This window comes from Anser cygnoides, chromosome 1, assembly GCF_040182565.1.
Source record: "Anser cygnoides isolate HZ-2024a breed goose chromosome 1, Taihu_goose_T2T_genome, whole genome shotgun sequence".
NCBI classification, from domain to species: domain Eukaryota; kingdom Metazoa; phylum Chordata; class Aves; order Anseriformes; family Anatidae; genus Anser; species Anser cygnoides.
Genome location: NC_089873.1, coordinates 73,765,853 through 73,778,678, shown reverse-complemented (window position 1 = coordinate 73,778,678; position 12,826 = coordinate 73,765,853). Strand labels below are relative to the sequence as shown.

The following is a 12,826-nucleotide window of genomic DNA, read 5'->3' as shown; positions in this document are numbered from 1 at the left end:
ATTCCAGGAATATCCACACTTAATTAGATGACCATCCCGTGAAGACTTGTGTGTGATCTTTACACACATGAATAAAATTAAGAATGCATTAAAGTCTTCAAAGAATTGCTTTGTACTTTGGGTTTGCAAGTGGTGTTAGAAGAGAACATAAAACACAAAAAGCATTAACTGAAGAACTGAGGTTGCTTTTAACTACTCTTTTTGAAAATGATTATTTTGCGTATAATTTTGATACCAGCTACTCCTGTTAGGAGCTCAACTTAATGTGACAAAATAAAATAATGAAATGGGCAGTCAGATTTCTTACCACACTGTGAGGTAATAAGAAGCAAACCATGCCTTCATGCTGGAGCATTTCTCTGTGAAGAAATGAATAAATAGGTTAGGTTCCAAAATCTCAGCCTGTGGATTGAATATTGTTACTGGGTTCAGAGACTCTTGTAGATACTTTTAATTGATTCATAGCTGCTCATGAGGCAAATTTGGAGCTAAATGCCTTACCTGATCATCCCCAAATTTTGCAGAGTCAACATTCAGCTCAAGTTGTCATGTCTACCTCCACTTCCATGCATCTGTCTGAGAGGGTGTTCAGATACCAACTTGAATGTGGTGAATTGGGCATATCTTTAATCCTAACTTCATGTAATCTTTCCTTTTATGCAAATTTGTAACCACCTCTCAAACCCACCAGGTAGCATGATGTGTCAGATTACTATGTTGGTAAACTACAATGTTCTTCATTAGCTGTGACATAAATACGGCATACACAGGTATGTGCATTGTACAAGACAAACTTTACTGCTCTCAGTAACAGAAAGGGATGAGATTGCTCTCTTCATACAGATCAGGATTTCCAGTGCTGACATCGGGACTAAGTTCATTGTTCACTTTCAGCCTTCATAGTTAATCTTTTCAGTTCTCTGGACTTGTTGCTAGAATACAGTGCTTAGTGATAAGGAAAGAAAACAGCCATTAGCAGACCACAGTTTTCTCACTCACCAGCATCATTCCTGTGATTTGAGCCTGTGTAAGAGTGGACAGAGTGTGTAGGATATGCTAGAGACATCAGGCTGTTGCATCTTTTTTCAGTTCTTGTTTAGATGTGTTGGTTCTCTTCATGGCACAGAAAAATACTCTGCTACATGAGAAGAAGGAAGATTTTTTTTTAAAGCAAATAAACCTGAATATACAAGCAGTGTTGGAAACAAGTTTTATGTTCCTCTGAATGCTGTCAGATGATGAATATATAGTGCAGTATCCATATTGTCTCTTCTCTCAGAAATACCAATTCCTTCTAACCCTACACTATGCATTTCAGAATACTTTGCTCAGTTTTAAAATCCAACTCTAAAAGGACATCCCAACTAGGACACAGTGAACTCAATAATCACTTAGGATCTTAGGATCTTTTGGACATATGTCCAGTCAACAAGAGAATAAAACTTAAGCAACAACAACAAAGCTGATGTTCTCCTGAGGAAGAGCTTAGCTGTTCAAATGCAGATAAACTCACCACTGCGGTGCCAGACTCAATCCATCTGTGCGTGCAAAGAAAGGGCAACATCTGACACACTTCTGAAAATGGCAACCCTCCTCCAAAAGCACCAACTGCAGACGAGTTCACCCCTATTTAATAAATGCCCATTTGCTATGTTACTGAGATGCCAGGCTGAAGAATGGATACAGTATGCAAGTCAACATATCTTTTCCCATCCCCACTGCCCTTGCTATCCTGTCACGCTTGCTAAATGTACGCTAATCTTCCTCTTGTCTTGTGTTCTCACTTTTCTTGCAGTCGCTGTGAGCGCTTGCCTTGTAATGAAAATAAGGAGTGCCAGAGCCTGCCTCTGAGAATAACCTACTATCACCTCTCTTTTCCTACCAACATTCAAGTACCCACCGACATTTTCCGCATGGGCCCTTCCAGTGCTGTCCCTGGGGATAAAATACTGCTGTCCATCATCAGCGGGAACCAGGAGGGTTTTTTCACCACAAAAAAAGTGAACAACCACAGTGGCATTGTGGTCATGCAGCGGCAAATCACAGAGCCCAGAGACCTTCTTCTGACAATTCAAATGCAACTTTCTCGCCATGGAACTATCAACACATTTATTGCCAAACTTTTTGTCTTTGTCTCTGCACAGCTTTGATCCCTAACTCTGAGGCATAAGTTGCTACATTTTCTCTTTTGAGAGTAGCTATTTTTTCCTCCAATTTTAATAAAGTTTTAGTTCATCTATTGCATGCTGCACTTGCATTTTATTTGCCATCATCATTACAGTTTTCCACCTTCCCCCATCACTGAACATCTCAATTTTGGGAGATCCTTGTGTGTACTGAGCATCATTATAAAAAGCAGAAGTAGGTGTTGAAGAGGTTATTATATGAATATATTGAGGACTGAAACTATTAATTTGATTTACACAATAGTGGAGTTGGTCTCATCTGATAATACACAGCTGCATATATTTAAGACTAAATTTTCAAAACAAGATAGATACATAATTTGCTGAGACATCATTAGAGAGTTTCATCACATGGGTGGCAAATGCATTTTTTGAAAATCAAAGTCTATCAAAATGTCATAACTTAGGTCTTTGGCATCTCAGAGATGCACCAGTGCACAAGTTGCTCTGAAAATGTGGAGCCAGATTCTCAAGTTGCACCAGTTACATTGCTGCTGTGTTACAGCCAGTGAGCCTGTGCTGATTTACACCAGGTGCAAATTGCACTTCTGCCTTCCAAGGATGATACAAAAGAGAATCTTTTTTGTAAAATTTGTTCTAGAGATTTTTTCATCTTCTTTTCTGTGACATTTCCATGGAATTGTACAGCTAATGATGGCAAAATAACAATGGACTCCTAACAACACTCAGTTAGTAGCAGAGAGCTCCTGTCTATTTCACAGGCTGAGAATTGTCTACAGGAATATTTGAATAAGATATTGGTCCCATAACGCTTTTATCTCTCCAACTTCCATATCAAACCTCATAAATATGCAACTATAAAGACTTCACCTGTCAAAGAAGCAGGCCTTAAAGGTCAGCTAGAATTCCAATATCCAAATCTTTCTTCCCTTACTTCTGTGATGTCAAGAACTATGTAGACTATATAACTGGAATTTCTTTGGAATTATTCTGTTTCACAGGCTGGAAGAGGACTTACTGTACTCTTCAGTCCTTGTATTGATAAATATTTAAAGCTCAGTTGCAGAGGTATGATCTACAAATTAGTGCTCTTTGACACCATCCTGGGCTCAGACATCTCTGTTCTACACAGGCAGAACAGTCAGTCCGCAGATGAGCGAGGAATAATCCATGTGAAAATACATATTAAAAACACCTGCCTATGTGAATACAGACAGCACTGGCAAGGTACTAGGTTAGAAACTGGGAGCTGTCTAAACCAAGATCACAAATCTTAGTCACCTGAACACAATTATTTTATTAGCTGTAAGCTGTGGGCTCTTGGGCTTGTTTTGAGCCAAGGACTAGACTGGGACATGATTGCAGCACTCTGCCGGAGTATTACATGTTCCCTAAGGCAAAGTTTATCCCAGCTGGCTGACAGGAGTTCAAGTCCCAAGAGGAATGCCAATGTTTAATGAGTCTGTTGATGCATACTTATAAAGCTGCCAGAAGTTGCCAGTGCGGATAGAGTCCTCACTTTAAATGTTGAAAGCACAAGCCCATTCGACTTGAGCTAATGAGGATTCTTACTGGCACAGAAGATACTTGTATATAACTGCCCTCTGGCTACCAGTTCATTATGAGGCCATAATTAAGTAGGATAAAGATTCAAAAATATACTTCATTTTTGCAAGCATTAATATATATTTGTTTGGCAGGGAAAGAAGGGAGTGTGAGAATTTGGCCCTCAATATTGAAAAACTCTACCATATTCTATCATTTTATTGCATTCAGCAAGTAACTCAGCAGCACAGAGCTCAGTATTAGATGCTTCAATGCTGCAGTGTAGCTGGAATTTTTGGGAATGTGTCATTATGTAGCACCACTTACGTGCATGGTTCTTTCCAATGAAAATGAAATCAGAGATCCTGGTCCAAAGAACTTACTTATTGAATCCAACAGAGAATATGACAATGAATGTCACCAGAACCCAAAAAGAAAGAAAAAAATGTATTCAGGAAAGCATTATATACAAACCAATCAGTGCAACTGAGTTGTTTCTTAATTTACTTCTTTTATAAAAGAAAAAAAGTCTGCAGGAGGTAACAGCTCCAAAACTGCAATTTGTGATAGAGGAGGCAACTTCAAAGAAAAATTTGAGTAAATAAAGTTCTTAGCACACAGGAAGAAAGTTTTGTCAATCATAGTATCCACAATTGGAGGACATGGGCAAAAAGGAAGTTCTCAGCTAGCTAAAAGATCAAATGCAGAGAAGACGTGTAAGGATAAAGGAAGATGTATGTTGAAAGCAGAGCACATCATTAATAGTAAATATGGAGAATTTGGAATGGATACTGGTTGACAAATTGTTCCAGAAGATGTTTAAAGGTGTGCAGTCAAAGCAACGGTAGAGAAAAGTGTTACTAACTGCATTCTGGATAACCTGAAACAATTTGTAGAGATAGTGAAAGAAAGATCAGAGAATCAGGCGGTGGAAAATGAAAGCACAAACTCAAGTTTAATGGTGAGGACAGAGTACACACAAAATGTACATTTTGTGTACACAAATACAAACACAAAAATGTGTATTTTGTGTTTGGACAGACACAAAAATTGAGGGATTTTTAAGAGGGGAGAGAAGCAGTATAAAGAAATAGAGCTGACACAAAATTTTGTCATGTATCTAGTTACAAGGTGACTGAATCTAGAAACTAGCTTTAGTTAGTAACTAGCACAGATCACTTGTGATCGTGGTGATCCTGTTTCTATACACAAGGTACCTAATTCATGTCAGAATGCTTTATTCCAGTGAATCAGAAGGGAGAATTTTGAACATAAATCTTACTTAGGACTTCATCGTAAACAAATTAATTACTTTGTTGGATGAGAATTTCAGAAATGTTTATATTTGTCAAATGTTCCAGCTGAAGTCGAAAGTAAGGCTCCCTTTCCTTCCCAGGCAGGAACAAAAGCAGAGTCATACTGAACATTTAAGACACTCCCACCAGAATGTTTTTGCATACAAATCTTTCTATTTAACTACAGCTTTGAAAATTTAGGGCGCTGTACATATTGTACCATTACTTCATTAGTCATGAAGGCCTAAAACGAATTACACAAGCCACTGATTATTGATGTCCCTCAAACCTTTAGAAGATGCCATTGTTATTCTATAAGGCAAAGAGAAGAACTTTTAAAGAAGTGTTTCAGGATTCATAAACACGTTATTGAAGGTAAAACCAACCTGACTTGGCTGTTGTGACCCCAGCTCACAGATGGAAGATTCAGCTTTTGTTTGTATGTCTGTATATATGTAAACATCTACTAAACTCCCATATGAACAGCAGAGAAGAAAAAGAGGGAGAGGGAGAAACAAACACGATTGATACACGTTTTGCCTCAATTCTATTTGTTATGCATTTTGAAATAGACTATTTTACACTGGATGTAGTCTATGTAATTTAGCTCATCCTTATTGTAAAGATGCAAGAGTCAGCTTGCTGGAAGTCCTTTCTTAACTTGGCATCTAGAGTTTAAAATAAGTGGGTGGAATCTGTTACCATAGGTTAGACTATTATGTCCATATATACAGAATTAATTTGTTCTAAAATGGCCAGCATGAGGCATTTCAGCAGAAAGTCCTGTTCTGTCTCCTATGAGATATTTAGGAAATCATGAAATTTTGTATCTAGATGAAGGTGAGAAGTAAAAGATCTCTCCTGACCTGTATCTCCATTCTTTAGCTTCACTCTGAACGCATTAACTATGGAATGAGAATAACAAGCCAGACTCAGCTGGTGTAAATTAACCCAGCTACATTGACTTCCCTTAGACTATGCCAGTTCACATCTGTTGAAGCATGATTTCCTTAGTGTTGATTCATGTTTTCTCTTTTATCTTTACTTTAGCTTCATACAATATCAGCATGTTTGGCTTTGCTTTCTTTGATGAGCAAATGTGGGTAGCATATAATAAGCAGTTACTGATGTATTTATTATTAATAGGGCCATAAAGTCCCTTTGAACGTTTGAAAAAAGATAGCTTGTAGGTGTGGAGTTGGGTAACACATTTTGAAAAGAGTAAGAACCATTTGTTTCTAGAGGTATCTTACAAACTAAAGCTTCCATTTTTTTTCCCTTTTACTCAGTGAATTTTTCTTCCTTTTAATCTTTTAATTCCCTCCCTCTGACACTGCAGTCTTTTCTTTCTTCCACTTAGAAATATGAAGAAATGGGCAGGTCAAAGTTGAGATCGTTTGTGGGGCTTAGTCACATTGTAAGTCCCAGCACAGCCCTTTCATCTCTCACGAACACAGACCGGGTATTGTGTGAAGTTCTTGAACTGTAAGTGACTTTAAATTCACTCTGGTGGACAAGGGTGAGAAGAAGTCATTTAACTTTTAATAGACTTTCAAGGACGAATGAGCAGCTGGTTGAGATGGAATATGAAATGACCCTTACCACTTCCCCAAACTCAGAATTCAATCTTTTGAGGTTTTAAATAAGGTGGTTAACTTTTTTCCTCCCCCAGTTTCCATTCCTCTGTGTTTTCTCAGTTTGGATGGAAAGGGGTGTGTGTGTGAAAAAGACTGAAAAGAGGCTTTTCTGACTCTTGCTGCACCGGAAATTGTGAAAGAAAGTGGGCCCTTCTGATACTTCCTGACAGATTTCCAGAATGAAAACAATTGTTTCTGCTTTATATGACTGATATCAAGTGGAATACAAAGAGGCTTGTGTGAATAAGTGTAGCTCTTCTGAAATCGGTGAGACCATGACAAGGCACCGCAGCTGAGGACCTGGGCCTAGTCCTTTGGTCCTGTTTGTACTTGTAAGGAGACTTTACGTGGTATCCTATGCACTACAATTCTCCCTATTTTTGCATGCCTGGCTTGACAAATTGGGTTTGAGGGGATTTTGACAACAACTCTTAGCCAAGCCAAATTTTTCTGTGGTTCAACAGTTCTGATGATCTACTTAAGTCTGTCTTAAGTTTTTTAAGGTAAAATATCAGTTTATATATCAGTTTTATATCAGTTTCTAGCTCCCCAGACTGCAAAACACAAAGTGATTTGTTTTCAGGATATATATGCATCTCTCTCTTGTTTCTCTTAGTGTCAGACTTGAAAAGACAGATACTATCCGTTGCATTAAGTCTTGTCGACCAAACGATGTCAACTGTGTGTTGGATCCAGTCCACACAATTTCCCACACTGTCATTTCACTACCCACATTCAGAGAATTTACAAGACCTGAAGGTAAGCGGTTTCTTCCTTGTTCCATTTAATAGACTACAACATGTAAAACCTCCACCGGAAATCCTTGCCTAAAGCCAGACTAGCTACCGGTGCAGTAAAATGTTTGCACAGTTCAAAATTACAGTGTACTATTCCTTTAATTAAAACCTTCAATATCTAGGAGTTTTAATTTTACAAGGAAAAAAAAAAAGAAAAAAAAAAAAGGTCTGAGCTCTAACTCATACAGCTTCCCCGTATAAGGAAATAGGAAATACTCAGTCTAAATTCCCCTTTACATCTACTCACATAATAACAGTGTACCCCATGACTTCTCTCTTCCCTCTTTTGCACATTTTGCTATAGGAAGTAGGTATTCTTTATATTTCTCTCATCTGTTTATGGTCTGTTGCATGCTATTGGCAAGTGACTTGTTCCAATTGTATGGCCTTTATCTCCATGTAGGCCATAAATCACAAAATACAGTATATATTTATACGTCTAGTACTCTGATTTGCTGACTTTTGACCTATGAAAAAATAGTGTTACTTTTAAAAATATAAAATAAAAGAAGGGAAATTCCTATAAAATAAAGGAAGGGAAGGACTGGCCAGAAAGCTTTTAGGTATCCTAGTGAGCAGCTGCTCAGTTGTATAAAGGGAGTTTTCCAGCTCAACATGGTGCACTTTGATGGACATTTTTGCGTATTTCTTCAGCTTCTTCAGCCTCTGCAGTCTCTGTGAGACTTCAAGTCCTGCAATTTCAGAAGGATCACACTCACTTTGCTTAGTTCACATATAAATTTACAGATTGAGAGGCAGTTTTTGCTACTTGGCATTTGTATTCACTTTCTGGTGCCTTCTCTGGGGATTGCCTACATATCCAGAGGTGGGATGACTGCCTTCACCTTAGCTTCTCTAATGCAACGTATTTCATGATGAAGGTACGGGGAGAGAAGAAGAGGAGGGAGGGTGGGAAGGTTATTTTGGAAAAGTTTTTAAAGATCTTAAATCCTGTTTCTGATCCATCCAGAGTCTCAGCTTTGCTTCCTCAGGAAGCTGTCCTAAATGAGAGCCAAAGCTGACTCTTCATTTTTCTATCAGTCACTCTCAACCTCTTCCAGGCTGAAGGAGTAGGGCAAGAGACATCCCAGTTGTTGTTCATATAGGAACAATTTAGCCACCAATAACATGGATATATAGAGCTGCTGTAAATTGCATCAGGCCTGTTTCAGGCCTTAGCTGGCCCTACATCACAGAGAATGGAGGAATGCCCCATAGCCACTTTTACTCCCATACACACCCTGTCAGCTTTACCAGGTGTACTGGCAGCAGAGCTAAGGATTTGGCCCAGGATGCTTCCCAAACAGTTCCCTCATTAGTCCATCATGATTTAATAAAAAGAGATGAGGCTTAGCAATCTGAGAGTAATACCAGAGTCCAGAAGATGTTCTTTAATTCAGCACATGGCCTTGGGTGAATTCTTACAGCTCTGTGGTTTAGTTTCATCATCTGTAGAGCAAGGATAATAATATGAATAATAATACTTACCTCCTTCACAAGAAGCTTGAAAACTAACCTAAATCCCTCCTCCAACACTGAAAAGGACTCTACAATTTGTAGTGTCAATACTTCGTGCAACTGCCTAAGGGAATCAGAGTTCAGGGTCTATCTGTTTTGTCCCCCTCCACTCTCTACCCTGTGGATACTTAGTGTTGTCCTTTCTATGTACATGCTAGAAGTCTGACTGATTTCTGAGTGGTCTTTCTGGACTGTAAAGTAACAGTGTTTTGGCTTCAGGGCTTCTTGGATGCTGCAGGAGGAGAAAATAAATCTATCTGAATGTTCTCTTCCTGCAAAAGTTCTTTCTTTCTGTTCTAAAAGACAAACTGTCCAAGGGAAAGGCAGGGGAGTATTTGTCCTCCACTGGCTTTGAGGACAAGTCATTCTGGGTCAAATGATGTTGTTTTGTTTTGGTTTGTTTTTTCAGTGATATTTTCACTACTTCTCAGTACACTCTGTGATACCCTTTATTTGCAGAGATTATTTTTCTTCGTGCCATCACACCTACGTATCCAGCCAACCAGGCAGATATCATATTTGACATAACAGAAGGAAATTTAAGAGATTCCTTTGATATCATCAAGCGTTACATGGATGGTATGACAGTGGGTGAGTAGACAGTTTTCTGCTTACAGTACACTTTCTTGTCTCAATAGTATTATAGAACAAGGTCAAATAAATTGAGCAATTCTTTTACACCTTGATTTTCAAGCCTGTATTGATTTAAAATTCTCCCTCTCCAGTCCAATATGCCTAATTTGAACTTAGATCACCATTTTTTTTTAAATTCAAAACACCAGAGGCCAAACTTTAATTTGAGAAGCATTTTGACTTTTTTCAGGATTAACTCTAATTACCAATGCAAATGGCTTAGCTTTAAAATTATGGTGTTTGTCCATTATAATCAAACCAAATATAAAATACGTAGTCTGTCAACAAAGACACTGTAAATTTAATTAACTGTTCTTTCATGTTTAAACAGCATGGCGTTGATTTTTTGAATAATAATCAAATCTTTATAGCAGGACTAATTTACTGAATCTGTTCCCTGTTTTGATATTAAATGACAGCCTTGTTCAGTTTTAAATTAATATCTTTCTGTTGAGGATAAAAGGGATCTGTCACACACTGTGGTTTAGAAGAAACTTAAAAAGGAGTTTTACCTGTGTATGTGGGTCATGTGGCTAGACCTGCATCTCGTCATATAGGAGGGAGGGGCTGCAACACAACCTGGGGTCATACCTTCTGGTAGGTTTCTTTCAGAGCAAGGCTCTTTGGCAGGATATAATGCATACTGTATGAAGCAGCATGTAATCCATCTCACATATCTAGTATATTACAGATGTGCATACAGAAATATATTTCCAGTGTTTACTGTAGCTTGGCTCTCACTCTGGGACCCAACATACCCATTTGTAGCTGGCAAATGATGTGAAGGTCACAGAGCAGGAGCAGGTCCCAGCTGCTCTGCCCCATGTGAATCACTAATGCAGTGGCAGGGGAATATTCTGTGATTCTCATGCTCAGAGAATGAATATGCCGGGTCTGGCTTATTATATAGTAGTATTTGATTGCTCTTTATTAATGTTTATTTATGAAAATAAAGGACCACAGTTGCCAGTGAAGACTTGTGCTTCATGACATGAATGTGCAGGTTCTGCTCAGATTTATACATGTGCTTTTGGGCTTCCTAGCAAGATTTGTCTGGATGGAAAGAAAAATCGTTGCTGTGCTTCTTAGTTTTGTGAAGAAGCCATATTTAGTGCGATCCGAAGGTGGCACTGTTGCATTTTGGAAGCGTGATCGTATAGGGTCAGCTGCGCAAAGCTTTTATGAACTATAGATAAAAATCGTTAAGTCATTAGGTTTATATTTCTTTCTTTATCAAACAGAAGTATACATGTGAATGCTGAGAAAGAGGGAGAGTCTGTTAAAGCAGGATGATAAGATTACAAATTTCAGGTATTGGATTGACTCTTTAAAAGAGTATAAATGTTATCAGATCCCACAGTAGTTAGTTTGCTTTTCATGCTGTGTGCTTCATTCCGTCTAAATTAAGAAAGAAGGATGTGTTTCAAAATTTGACTGGCCAAGGCATTTGCCTGGGGGAAACGTTTCCATTTTGAATAATAGGACTGCCTGTCAATAGTATTTTACTTTGTAAACTGAATATATACCTCACAGTGTTAGGAGAGAAAGGATATTCTTCTGTACCAGGTTGAAAGGATATGATATATGCCTAAGTACATTCCCAGCTCTGTGAAAGAATTGGGCAATGGTTTCTTGACCTCAGTTCCCCCATGTGCAACATGGAGATGATAAAACATGCCTACTACTGTCTTAATTAATTCTTGTATGTAAGAGTCTTAATTAATTCCTTTATGTAAAAGTACCTTCAGATTAATGGATGGAAGTTGCAAAGTAAACTGCCTGCAGCAGAATTGGAAAAGAAAAAACAAAACAAAATCCTAACTGATACTACCTGGAGGGGCAGGGGATCAGGACAGCACATTGTATGTATTAAATTAGGATTGCAAATAATTCTGCCAGCAGCAGTTCTGCTGCTCCCATCATAATATCGTTTTTCTTTTTATTAATAATCAGAATGTTAGGTGTTCCCATAAAAATGCTGGGAAATTTTCAAGACAAATAGGTAAGATGGGATCCTAGTCCACAGGAATTCACAAAGTGAGTCCCTTTTATAAAGAAAGGGGAAGGGCTTGTATAAGGATGGAATGAGAGGAAGGACGTAGGTGATATCAGAAAGATTTATTGGTTGTACCATTAAATTTTAAGAACATAAGAACTGTGGGGATGTAACATAAGAACTCTAGCAGAGAAAATGTCCAGCTAGCCCAGTAACCAGTGTCCAACATGGGCCAGTAACGGACAGGTATAGTGGAATCGTTCTCCAAAGATAATGGTCCAACTACTGCAATCATCAGTTTATATGCTTCTGGGAGTACACATCTGGACTGCCTAATGACGCATTATTGATATATCCCTCTTGAATCTGTTCAGTCTCTTTTTAAGACTTTTTTTTTTTTTGCTGCTGATAGTAAAACAGATGCATGGGTAAAAATACTAATAAGCATGTTTAATATTCTGTGTAATATTTCAGGAGAAAAGACCAGTGTAACAAAGCTATTTTATCTGCTAATGGAAATTAGATCACCATTAGGTGACCATTCTCTACAAGAGTAAACACAGAAAGCCTCTACAGGAGTATTTTTTTTTTTTTTTTAAGAAAAGACATTAACTAGCTCAGAGAGAGATGAAACGCATAAGAGCATACGGAAAAAGCAGGCAAATATATACTAGTCTTACTGAAAGAGCTGAGTGTAGTAAACTCTGACTTGATTTTAGAACAGAGGAAACCAATGAGGGGATTCAAAGAAAGGAGGGAACACTGTTAAGAGTGGGAGAAAAGACAGATAAAACAACTATGAAGATGTTCTTACAGAAGTCTTTCATTTTTATAATGTTTTTGCTAGTTTGTCACAAACAAGGAGAGAGATGAGTGCTTAAGAAGGAACTGCACCTGGGCTGTGCTTATGCAAATGGAAAGGAACAAGGTGCTCTCAAAAGTGCAGCATAAAAAATGTGAAAAGGTACAGCAGATTTCTTTTGGCAACAGTTTAGAGAAGAGGAGGAGCTGTTAAAGATGGAGTTTCAGAAGGAAAGTGAGAACTTAGGCATTGGTAGAGAATCGTGGAGCGAGGAGAGTCAGCTCATCAATTTTAGTTGTTATCCCATTAAGCTGACACTGAGACATCAAGGAGAAGATGTTAGAGAAATTGAGAAGTATGTAGGGTTGGATGGAGAATGTCTGTCAGCCTGGTTTGTGATTTTTTGGTGGTGCTGAGGAGATGGGAGCTGAGGTCGTACAAAAAGACGAGGATGTT

The 12,826-nt window shown here is 38.3% G+C and overlaps 1 protein-coding gene across 4 annotated transcripts in view; it reads left to right on the top strand.

The window, feature by feature from the left end:
• FBLN1 (fibulin 1) overlaps positions 1 to 12,826 on the top strand; it is an 82,745-nt gene that overhangs the window by 50,002 nt on the left and 19,917 nt on the right. For 3 of the 4 annotated variants that reach the window (XM_013184707.3, XM_066999967.1, XM_066999962.1), the window contains exons 15-16: positions 7,241 to 7,383; positions 9,399 to 9,530. In XM_013184707.3, coding sequence (XP_013040161.1) covers positions 7,241 to 7,383; positions 9,399 to 9,530 — 275 coding nt within the window. Of the gene's footprint in view, positions 1 to 1,795; positions 2,240 to 7,240; positions 7,384 to 9,398; positions 9,531 to 12,826 lie in introns of those variants that run through there. The other variant, XM_013184708.3, reaches the window with a different exon arrangement.